At 36.9% G+C, this 23801-nt stretch overlaps 1 protein-coding gene across 11 annotated transcripts in view; it reads left to right on the top strand.

Moving 5' to 3' along the window:
* The window catches only part of SNAP91 (synaptosome associated protein 91), a 189723-nt gene that overhangs the window by 32997 nt on the left and 132925 nt on the right, over positions 1-23801 (top strand). For all 11 annotated transcript variants that reach the window (XM_057489338.1, XM_057489336.1, XM_057489341.1 and 8 more), the window contains 3 exons: positions 16018-16160; positions 16813-16888; positions 17654-17756. In XM_057489338.1, the coding sequence (XP_057345321.1) occupies positions 16018-16160; positions 16813-16888; positions 17654-17756 (322 nt within the window). The remainder of the gene's footprint in view (positions 1-16017; positions 16161-16812; positions 16889-17653; positions 17757-23801) is intronic.

Below are 23801 nucleotides of genomic sequence, written 5' to 3'. Positions count from 1 at the left end.
GGAGGGAGGGGACTTGGGGTCTCAGAGGTTGACTTCCTGGCTTACATTTCTGCAACTACCATTCTTCACTCATCAGTAAATACAGTCTCAACAACAACTCTTCAGTGTTTCTAAAGAAAATATAAAACCTTTTCCCAGTTTTTCCTTTTATTTTTTTTCCTTTTTCCCCCTGGGAATTAAGGATATCTATGAAAGGAGAGGCTCATATATTCTTTTCATTTCACTTTATTCTTTTTCTCTGCAATAAAGATGAAATTTTGTCTATCAGTTGATCAATAGATGATAAAATGTATTAAGAACTGAAGTTTTATTCCTTGATATGTCAGAAAAAAAATAGGCTCGGGTCCTTTTTGGAAATTTCCTTCTAGGAAGTTCTGTAGAAGGTTCTGAAGGAAAAAAGTAAGACTTTGGGTAAGGCAAAGGAGATGAGATAATCCTGGGAAGTGTTGCTAAGGATTCTTACCTAGGGGACGAGCAGGAGCGGAAGGTAGGTAAGATCATCTACTGGCCTTGAAATGAAAAATGAGTAAGAATTTGAGAGACATTCTAGAGATCAGGCCGTAGATACAGCCAAGGGGCAATGTCCACAATATCTGCAGGAGTTGCCATTTTAGGATACTGTTTATTTTGGGGAAGCATAATTTTCACAATGTGGATAAGAGCTTGACTGGAACAGAAAACTGATGCCTTGTTTCTGCTGCCTGGGTCCTAACTATGAGAAACTGCTCTTCTTTATGGCTTGAGAGAACTCTGAAAGGAGGTGTAGAATATGGAGTTAACTGAGGATGAAGCGGTCATTCTTTTCTGAGGATAGAATAGGAAGTGATGGGCCATCGTTAGAACATAAGGGACTTAGATATTTGAAAAGATCAGGGTTGATTAGTGTTGAGATATGGTAAATTTACTAATAAGGCAAATTTTTCTCTAGAGACCCCTTAAATATTGTTGGGGATAATGTAAATGTAAACTCCTTAAGTTTATTTTTAGCCTAAGGCTTTGTGAAGAGAACCAAAGTGAAACTTACAGATGTCAAGTGAATAGGACATGAGTTAATTCACCTGATGCACTTGGTGATTAGACCCAGATAGGTGATCATTGTACAGAAGCAGCAGGAAACCAGAAACCCAACCTGCACATATTTTCTAAACTCTCCCTGGCAATGAAGTCAGCAAAGGCCACCTTTCCAGCAAATACTGCCAGCTTAGAGGACTGGCTTGAGAGCCTGTGGATCGCCCACAGCATGAAAGTCTTCTGTTTCAGGACAGATGTCATCATCTACCTCTATAGTACTATCTACTTTACTACACATCCTTTTAAAGTTCTGTTGATATAAATTGACATCTGGTTCTCAAAGCACAGGGTTCTTTTGAGATCCCTATGATAATTTATAAGAAAATACTTAGAAGAAGATAAAATATAAAAGTGATGTAGTATTATGGCTGGTGGAAGTAGGTGTTTATTTCTACCTCATTGATGAAGACTCTAGACTAAGAAATCCAATGACTTGCTGAAAGATTACGTTGTTAATACCAGAACTAGCTGTGTACAGATCCTAAAAGACAAAACTATAAACTTCCAGTGTTTGTCCTAATAATTTTCTGCCACCCTAGAGTTAACTGAAGGTGCACTAGTTGGCATATGGATTGCTTCCCGCCCCCTCTCCCCCCGCCAGTCCCCACAATAGTGAGTGGCTCATGGATTCAGAGTCATGCAGGCAGGTGGTCGGGCATTTAGGCTGGCTACTTAAAGCTCTGTGAGTCATGATGCAGCATTTTAGAGAGGAAGCGTGGTCAGCATTTCCTCTGCTCCAGTAGGTCAGAAGAATCATAGTAGTTACAATATTCATTTTGAATAATTGCTGATGCCTACACATGAAATTGACCCATGTTTAGAGCACTTTTGGGTATAGTTTACCATGGTGCTTATAAATGACATAGTTCTGACCACCTACTTTTATGTGCTCCACAGACAGTAGACATACCTTTGGATATAGCTCAAACATTTCACAGGGCATGGGACTCCCTGTGGTTGGGAATGAAGTCAAAGAAGAGAGAGACAAAATATGTGAAAAGTGGGTGAGAAGAAGCAAGAACATGCCTCCCCTACACTGCTTCTCTTTCTCAGAGGGTATAAGAGGCAATTCATTCAAATGTTCAGATGATACAAGCTTATAATCTTGATTCTTCTCTGTGTCCTATGTATTCCATTAAATCCATCAGCTAATCTTCTGGACTCTCTCTTTGAAATGTCCAGAATCCTACCTTTATTTTCCAGCCTTTATCCCACTGCCACACTAACACAAACTCATTATCACCTCTCACCTGAACTATTAATATTGGTCCTCCTGTATTTGTCTTCCTAATTCTACTCCCTCCACACAGTCTGTGATCTATATAACCACCATATAATTCTTCAGAATGTAAGTTGGATCATGTCATTCCCCTGATCAAAACCCTCTAGCAACTTTCCACTGCATTTTAATGAGTTATCAAGTCCTTGCATGCACCGAGTTATGTGGTTTAGTTCTCTTCCACTCTCTCCCTTGCTTGCTGTTCTCCAGGCACACTCGCTTCTTTGCTGTTTCTTGAACCCATCAGGCATGCTCTCTTCTCAGGATGTTTGCACCTGCTGTTTTCTCTGTATGGAGCACACCTTCTGGGCTGCGTTTAGGTCTCTTTAAATGTCATTCCCTTGGAGAGGGCCTTTTCCAGTCACCCTATTTGAAACCATATTACAATTACTAGAGTACCCACTACTACTCTCTATCCCCTTATCTTCTCATCATAGTACTTATCCCTGTGGGGCACATGACAACCACTCAGTAAATGTTTGTTAATGAATGAATGAATTAAAAAAGTATGTCAAGTCCTTTTTGATACAGATAGCCAAAGTGTGAATCTAATTATAATTGTGTGTGTATAATCATTCCTTTTAATGTGTACTATATAAAGAGTATATATACTATATATAGAGTATGTGTGTGTATATATGTATGTGTGTGTATGTCAAGCAAAATACCTAGCACATACACTATAAGGGATGGATGCTTTGTAGTGTATCAGGCTGTATGCTATATACTTTGCTTGCATTATCTACTTTAATAAAACAGATAGGTGCTGTTATTATGTCCACCATAATAATGCAGAAATGGAGGCTCAAAAAAGGAACTTTGCTCAAGGTCACAGAGTTATCAAATAACAGATGGTAATTGAACTGGATCTGGTCTGGCTCCAAAATCTTAACTGAATGACTAGACTATGCTGTATACTGTATCTCCTGATTTTGTATCTGCCAAAATACTATAAAAGAATAAATAGAACAAGAAGTGGGGTTTTGTAGTAAAGAGAGTACAAAGGCATTACACAGTGTACATATTTTTCTTTGAGATGAAAGAAGTTACCTAAATAGAAACTAAAGTTGACATGTAGTAATATAAAAATTCAAAGTTTTCATTCAGCTATATTGACTAAATTAAGTGCAAAATACTTAAAAGCTCACATTTTATACCTTTCTGTTTAAAGAATTTATTTTAAGAATACTGTTGTTAATTTCTGCACCTATTATTCATCATACTAGTCACATTTACAACCTTCTCCCCCTTGATCTCTGTAAACCTCATGTGTTTATTCTTTTACTTACTGCTTCATTCACCCTCATTAGCTACAGTTAACAACTGAGGGTCATCACTTCTTACTCTTGCTGGCTCACCTTTGCTGTCATTTAAGTAGCTCTCGGCATTCCCATTTAGGCACACTCCCACCTAAACCCTCACTAGGTCATTTCATTTTACATGCCCATCCCTGTCTGGACTTGCCACGGTTCTCCCAGAGGCCTCTCCTCAGCCTTTCTTCTTTTGGGATGTCTAACCCCCTCCTTCATATTTTTGTTCTGATTTTTTTCCAGTCTTCTCCATGTAACCTCAGAACTTTCTCCTTCCCAAAGTTGTACCCTTTCAGTTGTGCCCTCTATCCTAGTTCTTATAGGCAACTCACCTGGAGCAGAACTTCTGTGCAAAGGGCCCTTATCTCAAGGGAAGGCATTGCTGGGGATTGTTGAACACTCTGTAAAAGCACAGAAGCAATGTGACTTTGAGAACAGTTCATACTTGAAGGATAGCAGAGTTGGAAGACACAGTAGAGGTCATGGGCCTGATTCCTTTTTTGTGTTATGTTGTTTTGTAGTTTGTATCACTTAGGATGCTTTGGGCTGCAAGTAACAGAACACCCCAAGTAAAGAAGTAATAAGATTATTTACTATCTTCCTTAACAAAAAGTGTGGTGGCAGGACAGTCCAAGGGTTTGACTATAGCAGCTACATAGCATCTCCACAGACCCAGGTGTTTTCCATATTTCCTCTGAGCTATCTTCATTGTGTTGGTAATGACCAGCCTCCTGTTTCAAGGTGGCCATGTGTTCCCTGCGTGCACAACTACATCCATTGAAGGAGAGGAGACGTGTTTCCACTATATTAATTACACAACTGTTTATTGCAAAAGAAAAAGTTTTCCCAGGTGACCCAGCAGACTGCCACTTGTATGTCCATGTGTAGCACAAGGGGAGAAAGGATTGCACTTATCTGGTGTTTTTGGCTTTTCTGTTGGATGGGCTGAGCAGGGGGTGGGGATTCTTCTGGTATAAAAGAAGAGAAGGAAACAGTTATTGGTGGGGCAGCCAGTAAAGGCCCACCATGCACACTGAACCTGACAAGACCTTCTGAACCATCTGCACCATTGCCTTTTCTACTGCCCACACTGCAAAGATTAGTTTCTGTCTACAAATGTTTGCATGTTCTGATATTGTTAATTAGCAGGAAGGAAGGGAGTGAGGGGGAAAAAAAGAAAGGAAGTATAAAGATAAAATTTAAAAGAATGGTTAATAAATTTGCATATATATCAGTTCATGCGGCAAATACTCAGATGTTATTATACACCAGGAATGTTTAAAAACTGTAGAGTATACTGCTGGACACTGACCTATACCTTCCCATTTTCTTTTTGTTTAGATGATGTTTTATATCTTCTCACTTTGTCAAGTTTAGATAATGATTGTAAGATAAGAGAATGACCAGTCTGCCTTTTCAGCACTGAGTCTAAGGAGCACCGCTGTCCTAGTGGGGTTTGACAGACTCTTGTAATTAAACTTAGAGATTTTTAAATGGAGAAGATGCCTTTCTAAATTTAGGTTGCTGATAAAAGTGTATATATCAATGAAACAGAAAGTAAATCTTCCTGTTTAATTTGGTGACTCAGTTGTGTCCAGCAAGAGTTATGGAAAGAAATAGACCTCCAGTACCAACGCTTAGGTTTAGTATTAAAACAGTTTAGATTGAGGCAGATAAGGCTGAGCCAGTCATAGCCATCTCATTTATAAAGTGTGTTTTCTATGTCAGGGCCTGTGTTAGGTACCAGGGATCCAAAGATACAGATAGGACCTCATTTCTACCTGTTGGACCTTGAGCTCCAATGGAGCAGAGGCATGTAAACTATAGTTATAATTCTGTGTAAAAGGGGCAACAGTGGAAGTGTGCAAGATAAGTAACAGCCCAAATTATTATGTTTATCCTGTAAAGTAGTTAATACTACTGTCATTTCCAGGTGGGAAAAAACCACATGTGCAGAGTGTCAAGTTACCTTACCCATAAGTAACAGAGTTAGGTTGGACCTAGGTCTCTGGCCCCAAGTCCAATGTCCTTTGCTACACTCTGCCTGGAAGAGAAAATCAAAGCTGCTCTCCCATTAGAGGGCAATATCAGAAAAGACTTCTCGAACGTTATGGTATTTGAGATTGGCCTTAGAGACAAGATCAAAAAAGGGTGAGGGCACAGAGATTCTAGGCAATAAAGAACAGCATGGAAAGCTATTAGTGCAATATGGTTGGCACACAATTTGTAGCAGAAAAAAGCTTAGGAAGGTAGCTGAGCTGTCTGATGAAAGGCCTTGTGCTCAGAGTTGAGGTGTTTGTATTTAACTCAATGGAAAGCAGGAGGTCCCAGGGAGTTTCTGAGCAGGTGACTGCTATGATCAGAAGAGGACACTTGGGCAGTTATTTTCCACAAATATATTTACTTGGGCTAGAGAGGATCCAGAGAACAGGTTTTGGGGCAGTCTAAGGAAGAGGCACTTAGGGCTGTCATGTGCTGTCTTTACATGTGGTTCAGATGATTGTGAGTCTCACATAGTAGTGGAAAAAGTAGGTGATCACAAATGTGAGAGCTATTTAAGTTTGCTGTCTTTGTTTTAGTAAACAGCTATTTATAACTCCAAGATAAAGTTGTTTTCCCACTTACATCTATTTCTTTCTTTTATTTTGGTATTATCTTACCTCAAAGAGATTTTCCTAACATATTTTGATTTGCTTAAAACTACCAAAAAGAGAGTACTTATACTTTGTGGTAAGATGGAATAACCGGCTATGTGTTTACCTTCTTGCCTGAAACCACCGAGAAATTGGACAAAGCAAATCAAATAACTGTTCTCAATATATTGGACATAAGGCAGTAAAAGAGAGTGATCCCTGAGAGGTGGAGAGCAAATGAGCTGAATTCTAGAATCTTCCTAGCTTACTGCTAGGAGAGAGGTGCCAGGCTGTAGGATAGGGCAGAGAGCCCTAGCATTGTGGAGATGGAGTTCGTCCTTCGAGAAGACTGATAAAATTAAAATGCCTTTACGCAGACCAGAAAAACAAGAAAGAAAACATAAATTACCAATATACCAGGTAATTATGAGAGAGGTGACATCTCTATGGACTCTACAGATGTTAGAAAGACAATATGAGAATACTACTAACAACTTGATGCCAACACAGCAACTTACATGAAAAGTGTGACTTTGTTGAAAGGCACAAACTACCAAGGCCCTTTCAAAAATAAATAAATAATCTGAATTTCTCTATGTCTGCTAAAGAAATTGAATTTATGGCTAAAAACCTTCCAATAACAAACAAAACTGCAGGCCCAGATGACTACCAAAAATTTAAAAAGGAAATAATTAGAATCTGCAAAAACTGTTCCAGAAAACTGAAGACAAGATTATATGTCTCAACTTATTTTATGTGACCAGCATTACTCTGATTGCAAAACCAAAGATATTATAAGAAAAACTATAGACTAATATCCCTTACGAAACAGATGTAAAATTCTTATAAAATTTTAACAAATAGAATACAAAAAGAGAAAGTTGAATCATCAGGAACAAGGGAGTTTATCCCAAGAATGCATGGGTTGGTTTTGCATTTGAAAATTAATCAGTATAAACCATCATAATGATAGACTGAAAAAGAAAAGCCATATGATCATCTCACTAGATACAGAAAACATATTTGACAAAATCCAGTGTCTACTTAGGATAAACACTCTCAGCAAACTAGGATTAGAAGGAAACATCCTTAATGTGACATTGGACACTACACTTACTAGCTAACACTACACTTACTAGCAAGAGACAATGCTTCCCCTTACGTTCTCTCTTATCACTTCTATTCACATTGCACTTGAGATCTAGCCAGTATGAAACAAAAGGAAAAAGAATTGAAACTGCAAAGAAGTTAAAACTGACTTTATCATAGTGTGATCATCTATGCAGAAAATAGGATGGGATTTACACACAAAAAACTGATAAGTTTAGCAAAGTTGTAAGATACAAAGTCAATGTACAAAAATAAGTTGTATTTCTCAATTTTGGCCATGAACAATTGGAAATTGAAATGAGAAAGAAATACCATTTACCATATCATTAAAAATCTGAAATACTTAGGGGTGCATCTGGTAAAATATGTGTAGACATATACCATAAATTGCAAAAAAATCACTGAGAGAAAATAAAGTAGATCTAAATAAATGAAGAGACAGACCATGTATGTACATGGATTGGAACTCAATATTGTTCCAACATTGATACCAGATTAACCCAAATTGATCGATATTTTAACCATGATCTCAATCCCAGCAGACATTTTTTGTTAAGGTCGATTATCTCAGTCTAAAACATGGAAATACAAAGTATTGAAAGCCAAAACAACTTTGAAAAAGGATAACTTTGGAGGGCCAACATTACCTAATATTTCAAGAATTATTAAAATATACATTAATCAAGATAGTGTGGTAGTGATGTAAAGATGCATAAGTAGATCAATGGAACAGAATAGAGAGTCTGAAATAAACCCAAAGGTATGTGGCCAGTTGAATTTTGACAAAGGTGCAAAGGCAATTCAGGGGGAAAGAATAGTTTTTTTTTCAACAAAGATGCTGTAACAATTGGACATCCATGTGCAAAAGGACCATACATCATACGTCATACCATTTATAAAAATGACCAATACATTATAGACCTAAATGTGCAACCTTAAATTGTAAAGCTCATAGAATAAACACAGGAGAAAAATCTTTCTGACCTTGAGTTACGCAAAGATTTCTTAGATATTATACCAAAAGCATGACTCATAAGAGAAAAACTTGATAAATGGGACTTCATTGTAAGGAATAATATCTGTTCTTTGAAAGACACTGTTAAGAGAATGAAAAAGGAAGCTATAGACTTAGAGAAAATATTTGCAAATCATATATCTGCTAGAAGACTTGATCCAGATTAATTTAGTAATTAGAATACAATCCAATGAAAATGCAAAGATGTATACCAGTGGCAAATACACCAGTAAAAAGTGCTTGAGGAAAAAAAATGTTCATTAGTCATCATGGAAATGCAAAGGAAACCACCTTGCAAAGAAAAACACACCATGTCATGCCTATTAGAATGGCAAAAAAAAAAAAAAAAAGCAAAACTGGAATGTCTGGACACTGTTGGTGGGAATGTTAACATGATACACCCATTTTGGATGTAGTTAGGCAGTTTCTTAAATATTTACTTCCAAAAACTTAAACATTCCACTTCTAGGCAGTTACCCAAGGGAAACAAAAGCATATGTCCATGCAAATACTTGTACACAAACTTTCAAAGAAGCTTGTAATAATAAAAAAGTGGAGTTACCCCAAATGTCCATGTGATTGGATAAACAATTTTGGTATATCCATGTAATGGAATACACCCCAGCAATAAAAAGAAATGAACTATTGATATAGGCAACAACCAGATAAATCTCAAAATAATTATGCTCGGTGAAAGAAGCTAGACCCCTCCTTGGGCACCCTTCCCCCACACAAATAAAGTGATTCTCTTCATAGAACATTTAGAAAATACAAACTAATGTATATTAGCTGACAGCAAATTGGTGGTTGCTTAAGGGACAGCAGTGGGAGAGAATAGGTAGGAGGAATTATAAAAGGACTGAAGGAACCCTTTGGGGATAGTGGTTATGTTCATTATCTTGATTTGTGTGATAGTTTTATGGGTGCATATGTTTGTCAAAACTTATAGCATTCCTTAAATATGTACAGTTTTTTGTATGTTAGTTATACTTATATAAAGCTGTTTTTAAAATTACCAAAGACCTAGCAGATCTGTCTCCTCAAGTTCAACTACACTTTGAAATTTGAGGAATTCAAATGTGACAGATATTTAACATTTAGATTCTCACAATTTTCAAGAACATTTTTGTGCATGTTTGTGCTTTAATTTTTTGAAATTCTTCAAATGGAACCCTCGGTGAGAAAGCAAAGCAGCACACACTCATATAAACTACTGGTGAGAATATAAATTGGTGCAATCACTATTTAAAAATATTTTGTTAAGTTAAGTGTATGTATATCCTACAACCTAGCAATTCTTTTCAGGTATAGACAAAGAATAGCAGCTCTCAAACCATTTGATCTCAGGACTCTGAGATGAAAATTATTGAGGAATTCAAAGAGCTTTGATGTGAGTTATATCCTTAGATATTTACTGTATTAGGAATCAAAACTGAGAAAGTTTAAAAATCTTTCTCATTTAAGAATAACAATAATGAACTATTGACATGTTAACACAAATAATGCTTTTAGAGAAAATTATTATTTTCCAAATCAAAAAAATGTAATGAGATGACTGTTGTTGTATTCTGTCTTTAACGTGTTTCTTAACATCTTGCTCCATAGAAGACAGGTACTCATGCCAGCTTTTGTATTCAATCTGTTGGGCTATATTGTTGAAGTTGAAGTTGAAGTGTATGAAGAAAATATGGCCTCATACAGATATACAGTTGGAAAAGATAACTATTTTAATAATCTTTTCAGAAGATTGTGGATATTCTTTGATACTGCTCTATAACTAAGTGGTAATTTCTTAAATTTAAATTGTAAAGTTGACTCTGAAACCGCATTAGTGAACTTTTTGGTCTGTTATATTAAAAGCCATTGGCATTGGTCTATCTGTACTTCTAATGAATTGAATGCGTTATTTTGTAACTTTATGCACAACTCACTTGCCAAATACTGGTCCACTGAGTTATTCACATCTTCCAAAATGTTGACATGTTTTACAATATCAACAAATGATACTCAGTGTCACCAAGTGATCTTACCAGAGAAGTCTCAGGGAATTGGAAAACTTTCATGCATACTGTGGCAGACCCAAGTTTTCTAAAATTTTAATTTTTACTTGAAAGATTAAATTTTATCACTGGCAACCAGTACTGTTTTTCTTTGAGGTAACAGGCTTACTTTTTTCTAATTTTGAGAAAATCACAGACTCAAACCATGAGAATCACCATGGTTTGAGTCTGTCAGTCGTCTTTTCAAATAAAAACAGTGGCTTGTGAAAGAAGTGGTTAGTTTCAGTGCGTAATTCAAACACACAATTGCTTTTCTGAGCCAGCCATTGATATTTGTTATGCATCGAAGTGTTTCATGCGTACCTGCAATTTAATTACAGAACAGGGTTGGGTAGGCAAATATTTTCTACTTAAAGGGTCAGAGAGTAAATATTTTAGGATTTGTGGACCACAGAACTAAGTTTGAGTTGAGGGTTGTAACCATTCAACTATGTCATTGTAGTGCCAAAGCAGCCTTAGATAATGTAAACAAATGGGCATGGCTGTATTCCAATAAAACTTTATTTACCAAAACAAGAAGCAAACTAGATTTACTCCCACAAAGTTGTAGTTTGCCAATCCCTGGCAGAATATTAAAAAGACGAGTATTTTAAAGTCAAGGTTTAACAGAATAACTTGCTGCTTCATCAAGGGCATGCTTCTCAGTGCATTGCCTGTTGTCATTTTGTGTCCCCTCACAAGAGCACCCATCCTTGTGTGACCCTCTTGTCTCTGAGGCTAATGCTGACATCTGAGCCTTAGATTCTACAGCTAATCCTGTCTCTAGAATTTCCTTTAAATTATCTCTACTCTTTTTTTCAACTTCACCTTTTTCTGGCTTTTGCTTGGTTTCAAAAATGCTTGAATGTCTCCCATCTTTAAACCATAAAAAGCCTGCCTTTGACCTTCTCTGTCTCCCACCTGGTCTACAAGTGAGCTCTGCTTCCTTCACACGGTAGCAGTGCCGCGTCGTGCTTTCTGTCTCAGGATTCATCTTGTGAAGACGTAACCGTAGTGCCTGACACTGCTAACCCCTTACTACTTCTTGAAATTTTTTTTTTTTTGAGAGGGCATCTCTCATATTTATTGATCAAATGGTTGTTAACAACAATAAAATTATGTATAGGGGACTCAATGCACAATCATTAATCAACCCCAAGCCTAATTCTCAACAGTCTCCAATCTTCTGAAGCATAACAAACAAGTTCTTACATGGTGAACAGTGCAAGGACAGTCATATCACAGAAACTTTCAGTTTTGATCACGCATCATGAACTATAAACAATCAAGTCAGATATGATTATTCGTTTGATTTTTATACTTGATTTATATGTGAATCCCACATTTCTCCCTTATTATTATTATTATTATTTTAAATAAAATGCTGAAGTGGTAGGTAGATGCAAGTTAAAGGTAGAAAACATAATTTAGTGCTGTAAGAGAGCAAATGTACATCATCAGGTCTGTGCCTACAGACTAAGTATTAATCCAAGCTAGACAAGGGCAACAAAACATCCACGGTTGCAGAAGATTTCTCTCAAAACAGAGGGGGTGAGGTTCTAAGCCTCACTTCTGTTGATCCCCAATTTCTCACCTGATGGCCCCCCTGTGACTGTGCCTGTCTTAGGTTGTTCCTCCCTTGAGGAATCTTACCCATCTCTGGCTAACCAGTCATCTTCCGGGGCCATACAGGGAAATGTAAAGTTGGTAAGTGAGAGAGAAGCAATATTCTTTGAAAAGGTTAGCTTTTTACTTCTTTGCAGATTTATGCCCTGTGGCTTCTATGCCCACCATTTGTCTTGAGGTATCTTTACCACTTGGAAGAATTATGATACTCGGTAATTTTGGATATGAGGCATGAATTCTATTTAAGGGTTGTAATTAGGAAGGAAGAAGAAAAGCTATAGAAGTAGCAGACAGAAGAAAACATGGGAAGATTGATTATTTCTTTGACATATCTTCTTGTAGAGTAACATAAGCATGTATAGGTTTTAACAAACTACTAATTAAATTGCGTACACACATTAACATAATAGGAATACAGCTACATAACAAAAGCAGACCCCAAGCCTAATTCTCACAATTACCAGCCATATCCAGTGAAACCAAGAAAACCAGTTAGGTACCCTAGGCATTTGTGCAAACTTATCAATGATATGATGGATATTGTCTAACTGAATTTGAATAGTTTGAGAAAAATCAGACAAATTAAAACAACACATTCCTGGGAACTGTTCACATCCCATATGTTCTTTTAACAGTAGATAGTCTATAGTCGCACGATTTTGGAGCCCTGCAACTTGCCCTTCTCCTAATTCTTGGTTGAGTTCCAACAGTATAGATCCAGTCAAATTTGTTGTTTTACTGTATGCACAGGCCAGCTTAGATATCTCCTTCTTCATTCCCATGGCAAGTCCAGGAACTGGTGGGATAAGTTCATCTACACCTGTAGCAGTGCGTGGATCTTTGTTGGGGTTTTTTGATGATCATCTTCTGGCATGAGTCTTCCAGAGAGTGCTGATGTTGGAAGTTCTTTTTCATATCGTATCTTAGTTCATTTTCGGGGTAGCCAAATTAGGCTTTGATCCTCTGTATAAACACAAACAAACCCTTTGCCCGCACTTTGATATGACCTTTATACCATTGTGAAGAACCTATTGGAGATCACCACATGCTTCTTGAAATTTTTGAAGCTCTCTTAATTGGCCTCCACGGTTTCACTATCCTGGGTTTCTCTTTACCATTATAATTCTTTCACTCACTTTTCTTACATTCATCTCTTAAATGTTGGTCTTTCCTAGTTTTGATTCTTATTTTTTTGTAACATGTAATTTCCATTGTTCTTTGTATGATCTTTGATTTACCTATACTCCTTGTGTGATTTCAGCTCCTGTTTCACTGCTGATGACTTCCAGATTTGTATCTAGGCCAATTGCTTGCCCTGAGCTTTAGAACGTGCTTCTAGTCACCAATCAGAAATCGCAACTTAGTGCTCCAACAGCTACTTCAACTATATCATGTCCAAAATAGTTTATATCTCCTTTGAACTAACTTTCCCCCTCTTTCAGCAAAACACATTTCCTGAACCCCAAACCAGAAATCTGGAGTTTCCTTTTCCCTTCACCTCTAATACCCACTTCCTCACCTGCAAATCCTGCAGTTGTGCCTCAGGAACATCTTACTGCCCCATTCATTACCTCCCTCTGGCTCCACTGCCTTTCTGTTAGTTCAGGTTCACCTACTCTCTGACTCTCAACTGGGCTTTCTGATGGACCCTTCTCCTGTCTTCTAGCATAACTTTCTGGGCAAAGGTGATTGGTTATTCCTCAGCCTATGCTTCTGCTCACCTTGCAGAAAGTATTTAGTAGTTGCTGGATAATGCATTTGACTATGAAAGTGAAATCTTACCAGTATTTTTCTGTTAAAATACTTCCTGGGGCTCTCCTTGGTCCAGAGGGTGAAGTCTAAACTCTCATGCCATGTGTGAGATCCCCCATTGGTCATTCCCTAGCTCTGCAGTTAACTTCCTTGCCACCCACCACCTGCTCACACATACCTAGCCCCCAGACCACCATAGTTCTCCAAGGACACACCACCTCTTAGGGCTCCATACTTCGTACATTCACTAAAAACGTCCTTCTCATTCCTCTCTCCCATGTCATAGCTGACTTCAGGGCCCTCCCTGTGGGGTCTTTCCTAATACTCCACTGTGTTTTCATAGGTAGTGTGTATACCACAGTATTTACAAATGTTTACTTTGGGGGCCTACTTTGTTCAGAAAGTTTGCAATCCTTATAACGCCCTAAAAGGTAGTAATAGTTACCCCCATTTTAAAGATGAGGGCCTGAGTCAAAGAGATATTATTATTTGCCTAGAGTTACACATCTGGACAGGGCTGAGCTGGGCTCTGGACCTTAGCTCTTTATGCTTTATATTGCCTCTCTCTTTACTCATTTCTTACGGGGATTTCTCTATTACCTGAACATGTATTTGTCACCTCTGACCAGAAATGCACTTCTATATCCCCAGAGTTCAGTTAATAAATAGAGGCATAGAATAATCAGTGACTAATGCAGAATTTCAGGTATAAAGTATTCCCATGATACAGTGTTGACAACAATGTTCCAGCATAGTGATTTTTCTTTTAAAGAACTGTGTTTGTATTTTGGGCTAAAGTATGTATTGTGCACAGTGCTCTGGAGAACAGTCATCGGTATGACAGTGTCCACTGACCTCAAGGAGCTTTGATACAGCAGGAACTTACAACAGACACGCATCTTATCTGAGCCCCCAGTAAGAACAAAAAGGTTTTAAAGCAGAGGACGTCACCTGGGATTGCATTTAAAAGGGACCAGGAAAGATTTCCTGAAGAATGAGTAGAATTCCAGTGAAGGGAGATATTTGAGGGAGAGGTGTTGAGGGGACAAGGAAGACGACTAGAATTTAAATTACTATCAAGTAAGAAGTAAGCTTGGTTTGGTCCATGTATAATCAGAACAATTCTTGATACTCTCTATCTTAGAAGTTAAGAGCTATTCTCCTAATGATTATTAACTTTGTAAACCTATTTTATTATGAAATAGAGACATGCATAAAACAAATGTATAGCTTAGTGATTAATGAATGGATTTTCACTAAGGAAAAGGATGGGTTTGTCTGCATTTGTTAAAGCATGGGATTTCTTAGGAACTGAGTATCACATCCTGATCTCTGCAGCGTGGGTGTGGCCTCTGAGAAGTCATGTGATAGTGTCCTGAGGAGGTCATTCTGTGCTTCTCTGAAGTCTGCACTGCCCCAGTGTGGCTTAGCTTCTGTTCTTTAGCACATGGTCTTTGATTGCCTCAACTAACATATATTGACAGCACTCACCACTTTTTCTGAAAGCTGGGCAGCCCATCTTGGCCACTATATAAAATGTTTTTCTTCCTGATGTACATCTGTAATCATCCTGATATTATGTAGATATGGGCAGTGAATATATTTATAAAGATTCATTCTCTTGTAAACTCACACTAAATCATAGTAATTTAATGAATGTATGATGTTCTATGAAAGCTGAGATGGGCATAAGTGGAATTCTTTCTCTGTTACTGTTTGTTCTCTGGCAAGTGTATTTGTTAGCACCTGTTAGAATTAAAATCCAAGTGAAGTGTGCCTTTAGCTATAGTGTTTGCAAGAAATACATTTATATTCTACAACCATGTGTAGAATTCATACACATATTTGATACACTTTGATAACAGATTAACATGAGGCTTAGCTTTCCTAGAGTTTGTAGTTTTAAAAAATGACACTGGCACCAGAAAACAGTTAAATTCAGAAGATGGTACAGAAGAGAATTCAATAGAAAAAAGCTCAAGAAAAAGTAAATACTTTGGGTAAATAATATATTGATGTGTTCATATGTTAAAGATGTCATTTAATTTTTAAAATTTTGTTAGCTATTGTCAAAACGATTTTGGATTCATATTTTAGTTAACAAGTTTAAGTATGTAAAACCTGGAATGAATTTTTGTATGTAATGATTGATATCATTGTTTTATGTCATTTGTTCTTGTAGATTTGATCCAGGCTACCAATGAGACCAATGTTAACATCCCTCAGATGGCCGACACGCTCTTTGAACGAGCGACGAACAGTAGCTGGGTGGTTGTGTTTAAAGCTTTAGTCACAACACACCATCTCATGGTGCATGGAAATGAGGTAAACCAAGCAAATTAGCTGTTCTTCTTTTGGCGGGGGAGGAAGGCTTTTATGGAAGAGCATGGTGAAGGCCCTTGAGTTTTTACTAATTAGAAAAAAAAGAGGAAATCTATTTTTTGAAATAATCTAGACTACAATTTAGTCTTCTACTTAAGCTGTTTTTCAGAAAATAAATGCTAAGTTAGACATTTTCTTAGAGACATTGAAGTATTAAATATTACTGGTACCTAAAATGTACAAAGACCATGTCAATGTATTAAGGGGCAAAAGTGTAAGGAGGAAAGAACATGTTCCTATGAGAAACATTCCTTTGTGTGAAAATTGCTTTCAAAAAATGCTTAATTTTGGAAAATATTAATAAAATAAAAACTACCTATTTTATATGGCATGCCTACTGAATGCTATTAAATTACAGTTATATATACAATCTGAAGATAATAAAATCTAATTCTAATTCAGTGAGTATAATTATTCACTTTTTTTTACCTCCACCAAGAAGCAGATCAGGAACCTTTCTGACTGAGTAAAAGAGATCATAATGAGAATTTGTAAAAAACAAAACAAAACAAAACAAAACTTCCCTTTAATATCAGAAGTTGTTTAAAGGTATGATTTGAGAATATTAGTGTTTAAATCCAATTTTCTTTTTCAGAGATTTATTCAGTATTTGGCCTCTAGAAATACACTATTCAATCTCAGCAATTTTTTGGACAAAAGTGGATCCCATGGTGAGAATATTTATGTCTTATAATTTTTTGGTTAACACTTTTGAAGCCGAATTTTTTTATTTTTGAAGTGAGGTTATTAATGCAAAATCAGTGTCACTGATAGCTCTTTTGGGTATTTAAGAAAAAAATGTAAAAGTAATTATATAGTTACTTTGTAGTAGCTTTAAAATATTTAATTGTTAGACAACTCAGTGTATAAATTAACATATAAATTAATTTTATTTTTGTCTTTTTCAGTGTTTACCTTAAAAAGTAATAGAAGGCATGCTAAACCAAAGTTGTTTGTTTATAAAGGTGCAAGAGGCAATGAAATGAAAGATACTTTGCCAGAAAAAAAAAGATTCCAGTCTTAAAGAAATATTCATTGTAAATTAATAGAATTTGATCATTTGTTCATCCACCATATTTACTGGTTGCCTATTATGTATGAGGCAAGCATACCATGTAAGTGGATAGTTCTCAGATAGCTACATGTAGTAAGCCTGAAACAGTCTGCTGTTTGAAACAGTAAACAGAAATGCAAGGAAAAACCAGAAAGGATATTCTGTACAAGAATGGTAGCATAACTCAACTGCATAGTCTTGGAATGTCTCATGCCAAAAATATATTTGCCTGCAGTAGGGTGTTAAATAGGCCTTTCTGATATACTTACTGACCTCATCCTAGAATTATTTACATTTGGGGAGTTAAAAAAAAATTGACAGGAAGCAAAGCACCGTTCAAGTATCTTACTAATTAGTTTTTTTCCTCTACCCCTTCCCCCAGGTTATGATATGTCTACCTTCATAAGGCGCTATAGTAGATATTTGAATGAAAAAGCTTTCTCTTACAGACAGATGGCATTTGATTTTGCCAGAGTGAAGAAGGGGTATGTTTTTTTCTTATATTTATTTGAGCAGAATGTCTTTGGGGCATACTTGAATATATTTTCACATTATCTTAAATGTCACCTAATCTTGATCATGAAATCCAGTTCACAATCACCTGAAAAAAGAATTTCAATTAATAATAGTATGAAAGTTAACCTTGAGGCTTTAATATGCATTATTTTATTTATATTTTCTTGAAGAAGATCTGATTGGCTGCTCAGAGTTGACATGGTATAATATTTTATTTGTTAAAATCAACTCAGGACTCTTAAATGCATATATACCTTTAAATAATTTTAAATGGAGAGAATTTAAAGTTTATTTAAAAGTACAGTAGCTGTAATTGACAATAGTTATTTCACTGTATCTTGACTGAGGTGTAACTGAACTATATACATGGTGGGGATCTGTTTTGGGGAGATAATATAATCCTAGTATTACACACACACACACACACACACACACACACACACATCTCATAATTGAACTAATTGTTAATACTAACCATTGGTTAAGAAAAGCTCATTTTTTTTTTTTTTTTTTTTTTTTTTTAGATAATTATTTTTTATTGAAGGGTAGTTGACACACAGTATTACATTACATTAGTTTCAGGTGTACAACACAGTGATTCAACATTTATATACATGATAATTCTAAGTACCAGCTATCACCATACCAAGTTGTTACAATATTTTGACTATATTCCTTATGCTATACATTACATCCCGGTTGCTTATTTATTTTACAATTGGAAGTGTGTACTTTTTCTTGGTTGTTGTTGTTAGGGCATCTCTCATATTTATTGATCAAATGGTTGTTAACAACAATAAAATTCTGTATAGGGGAGTCAATGCTCAATGCACAATCATTAATCCACCCCAAGCCTAATTTTCGTCAGTCTCCAATCTTCTGAAGCATAACGAACAAGTTCTTACATGGAGAACAAATTCTTACATAGTGAATAAGTTACATGGTGAACAGTACAAGGGCAGTCATCACAGAAACTTTTGGTTTTGCTCATGCATTATGAACTATAAACAGTCAGTTCAAATATGAATACACATTTGATTTTTATACTTGATTTATATGTGGATACCACATTTCTCTCTTTATTATTTTTAATAAGATGCTGAAGTGGTAGGTAGATACAACATAAAGGTAGAAAACATAGTTTAGTGTTGTAAGAGAGCAAATGTAGATGATCAGGTGTGTGCCTGTAGACTATGTGTTAATCCAAGCTAGACAAGGGCAATAAAACATCCACATATGCAGAAGATTTCTCTCAGAACAGGGGGGGTGAGGTTCTAAGCCTCACCTCTGTTGATCCCCAATTTCTCACCTGATGACCCCCCTGCGACTGTGCCTGTCTTAGGTTGTTCCTCCCTTGAGGAATCTTACCCGTCTCTGGCTAACCAGTCATCTTCCGGGGCCATACAGGGAAATGTTAAGTTGGTAAGTGAGAGAGAAGCCTTATTGTTTGAAATGGTTAGCTTTTTATTTCTTTGCATATTTATGCCCTGTGGCTTCTATGCCCAGCATTTGTCTTGAGGTATCTTTACCACTTGGAGGAGTTATGATACTCGGTAAATTTGATATGAGGCACGAATTCTATTTAAGAATTTGTTGTAATTAGGAAGGAAGAAGAAAAGCTATAGAAGTAGCAGGCGGGAGAAAACATGGGAAGATTGATTATTTCTTTGACATATCTTCTTGTAGAGTAACTTCAGCATGTATATATTTTAAGCTACTACTTAAATTGCGCACACACATCAACATAATAGGAGTATAGTTACATAACCAAAGCATACCTGTAATTACCAGCCATCTCCAGTGAAACCAAGAAAACCAGTTAGGCACCCTAGGCATTTGTGAAAACTTATCAATGATATGATGCTTATTATCTAACTGAATTTGAATAGTTTGAGAAAAATCAGACAAATTAAAACAACCCATTCCTGGGCACTGTTCACATGCCATATGTTCTTTTAACAGTAAATAGTCTGTAGTTGTAAGATTTTGGAGCGCTACAATTTGCACTTCTCCTAATTCTTGGTTGAGTTCCAACAGTATAGATCCAGTCAAATTTGTTGTTTTACTGTATGCACAGGCCAGCTTAGATATCTCCTTCATTCCCATGGCAAGTCCAGGAGCTGGTGGGATGAGTGCATCTACAGCTGTAGCAGTGCGTGGATCTTTGTTGGGGTTTTTTGATGATCATCTTCTGGCATGAGTCTTCCCGAGAGTGCTGATGTTGGAAGTTCTCTTTCATATCGTTTCTTAGTTCATTTTCGGGGTAGCCAAATTAGGCTTTGATCCTCTGTATAAACACAAACAGACCCTTTGCCTACACTTTTATATGTCCTTTATATCATTGTGTAGAACTCATTAGAGGTCACCACATAGGAACTGCATTTTTTTTTTTTTAATCATTAATCTACACTTACATGACGAATACTTTGTTTACTAGGCTCTCCCCTATACCAGGTCCCCCCTATATACTCCTTTACAGTCACTGTCCATCAGCGTAGCAACCTGTTGTAGAATCACTACTTGTCTTCTCTGTGTTGTACAGCCCTCCCCTTTCTCCCACCCCGCTATGGATGCTAATCTTAATACCCCCCTACTTCTCCCCCCCTTATCCCTCCCTACCCACCCATCCTCCCCAGTCCCTTTCCCTTTGGTACCTGTTAGTCCATTCTTGAGTTCTGTGATTCTGCTGCTGTTTTGTTCCTTCAGTTTTTCCTTTGTTCTTATATTCCACAGATGAGTGAAATCATTTGGTATTTCTCTTTCTCTGCTTGGCTTGTTTCACTGAGCAAAATACCCTCCAGCTCCATCCATGTTGCTGCAAATGGTTGGATTTGCCCTTTTCTTATGGCTGAGTAGTATTCCATTGTGTATATGTACCACATCTTCTTTATCCATTCATCTATCGATGGACATTTAGGTTGCTTCCAATTCTTGGCTATTGTAAATAGTGCTGCGATAAACATAGGGGTGCACTGATCTTTCTCATACTTGATTGCTGCATTCTTAGGGTAAATTCCTAGGAGTGCAATTCCTGGGTCAAATGGTAAGTCTGTTTTGAGCATTTTGATGTACCTCCATACTGCTTTCCACAATGGTTGAACAAGTTTACATTCCCACCAGCAGTGTAGGAGGGTTCCCCTTTCTCCACAGCCTCGCCAACATTTGTTGTTGTTTGTCTTTTGGATGGCAGCCATCCTTACTGGTGTGAGGTGATACCTCATTGTAGTTTTAATTTGCATTTCTCTGATAATTAGCGATGTGGAGCATCTTTTCATGTGTCTGTTGGCCATCTGTATTTCTTTTTTGGAGAACCGTCTGTTCAGTTCCTTTGCCCATTTTTTAATTGGGTTATTTGTTTTTTGTTTGTTGAGGCGTGTGAGCTCTTTATATATTCTGGACGTCAAGCCTTTATCGGATGTGTCATTTTCAAAGATATTCTCCCATACTGTAGGGTTCCTTTTTGTTCTATTGATGGTGTCTTTTGCTGTACAGAAGCTTTTCAGCTTAATATAGTCCCACTTGTTCATTTTTGCTGTTGTTTTCCTTGCCCGGGGAGATATGTTCAAGAAGAGGTCACTCATGTTTATGTCTAAGAGGTTTTTGCCTATGTTTTCTTCCAAGAGTTTAATGGTTTCATGACTTACATTCAGGTCTTTGATCCATTTTGAGTTTACTTTTGTATATGGGGTTAGACGATGGTCCAGTTTCATTCTCCTACATGTAGCTGTCCAGTTTTGCCAGCACCATCTGTTGAAGAGACTGTCATTTCGCCATTGTATGTCCATGGCTCCTTTATCAAATATTAATTGACCATATATGTCTGAGTTAATGTCTGGATTCTCTAGTCTGTTCCATTGGTCTGTGGCTCTGTTCTTGTGCCAGTACCAAATTGTCTTGATTACTATGGCTTTATAATAGAGCTTGAAGTTGGGGAGTGAGATCCCCCCTACTTTATTCTTCTTTCTCAGGATTGCTTTGGCTATTCGGGGTCTTTGGTGGTTCCATATGAATTTTTGAATTATTTGATCCAGTTCATTGAAGAATGTTGCTGGTAGTTTCATAGGGATTGCATCAAATCTGTATATTGCTTTGGGCAGGATGGCCATTTTGACGATATTAATTCTTCCTAGCCATGAGCATGGGATGCGTTTCCATCTGTTAGTGTCCCCTTTAATTTTTTTTAAGAGTGACTTGTAGTTTTCAGAATATAAGTCTTTCACTTCTTTGGTTAGGTTTATTGCTAGGTATTTTATTTTTTTTGATGCAATTGTGAATGGAGTTGTTTTCCTGATTTCTCTTTCTGTTGGTTCATTGTTGGTATATAGGAAAGCCACAGATTTCTGTGTGTTGATTTTGTATCCTGCAACTTTGCTGTATTCCGATATCAGTTCTAGTAGTTCTGGGGTGGAGTCTTTAGGGTTTTTTATGTACAGTATCATGTCATCTGCAAATAGTGACAGTTTGACTTCTTCTTTGCCAATCTGGATTCCTTGTATTTTTTTGTTTTGTCTGATTGCCGTGGCTAGGACCTCTAGTACAATGTTAAATAACAGTGGGGAGAGTGGGCATCCCTGTCTAGTTCCCGATCTCAGCGGAAATGCTTTCAGCTTCTCGCTATTCAATATAATGTTGGCTGTGGGTTTTTCATAGATGGCCTTTATTATGTTGAGGTACTTGCCCTCTATTCCCATTTTGCTGAGAGTTTTTATCATGAATGGATGTTGAACTTTGTCAAATGCTTTTTCAGCATCTATGGAGATGATCATGTGGTTTTTGTCTTTCTTTTTGTTGATGTGGTGGATGATATTGATGGACTTTCGAATGTTGTGCCATCCTTGCATCCCTGGGATGAATCCCACTTGGTCATGGTGTACGATGGTTTTGATGTATTTTTGAATTCGGTTTGCTAAAATTTTGTTGAGTATTTTTGCGTCTACGTTCATCAGGGATATTGGTCTATAGTTTTCTTTTTTGGTGGTGTCTTTGCCTGGTTTTGGTATTAGGGTGATGTTAGCTTCATAGAATGAGTTTGGGAGTATCCCCTCCTCTTCTATTTCTTGGAAAACTTTAAGGAGAATGGGTATTATGTCTTCCCTGTATGTCTGATAAAATTCCGAGGTAAATCCATCTGGCCCGGGGGTTTTGTTCTTTGGTAGTTTTTTGATTACTGCTTCAATTTCGTTGCTGGTAATTGGTCTGTTTAGATTTTCTGTTTCTTTTTGGGTCAGTCTTGGAAGGTTGTATTTTTCTAGGAAGTTGTCCATTTCTCCTAGGTTTCCCAGCTTGTTAGCATATAGGTTTTCATAGTAGTCTCTAATAATTCTTTGTATTTCTGCGGGATCTGTTGTGATTTTTCCTTTCTCATTTCTGATACTGTTGATTTGTGTTGACTCTCTTTTCCTCTTAATAAGTCTGGCTAGAGGCTTATCTATTTTGTTTATTTTCTCGAAGAACCAGCTCTTGGTTTCATTGATTTTTGCTATTGTTTTATTCTTCTCAATTTTATTTATTTCTTCTCTGATCTTTATTATGTCCCTCCTTCTGCTGACCTTAGGCCTCATTTGTTCTTCTTTTTCCAATTTTGATAGTTGTGACATTAGACCGTTCATTTGGGATTGCTCTTCCTTTTTTAAATATGCTTGGAGTGCTATATACTTTCCTCTTAAGACTGCTTTTGCTGTGTCCCACAGAAGTTGGGGCTTAGTGTTGTTGTTGTCATTTGTTTCCATATATTGCTGGATCTCCATTTTGATTTGGTCATTGATCCATTGATTATTTAGGAGCGTGTTGTTTAGCCTCCATGTGTTTGTGAGCCTTTTTACTTTCTTTGAACAGTTTATTTCTAGTTTAATGCCTTTGTGGTCTGAAAAGTTGGTTGTTAGGATTTCAATCTTTTGGAATTTACTGAGGCTCTTTTTGTGTCCTAGTATGTGGTCTATTCTGGAGAATGTTCCATGTGCACTTGAGAAGAACGTGTATCCTGTTGCTTTTGGATGTAGAGTTCTGTAGATGTC

Source organism: Manis pentadactyla, chromosome 12 (genome assembly GCF_030020395.1).
Source record: "Manis pentadactyla isolate mManPen7 chromosome 12, mManPen7.hap1, whole genome shotgun sequence".
In the NCBI taxonomy this organism is placed as follows: Eukaryota; Metazoa; Chordata; class Mammalia; order Pholidota; family Manidae; genus Manis; species Manis pentadactyla.
Note: the sequence above shows the minus strand (reverse complement) of the source record. Positions and strands in the feature narration are given on the sequence as shown.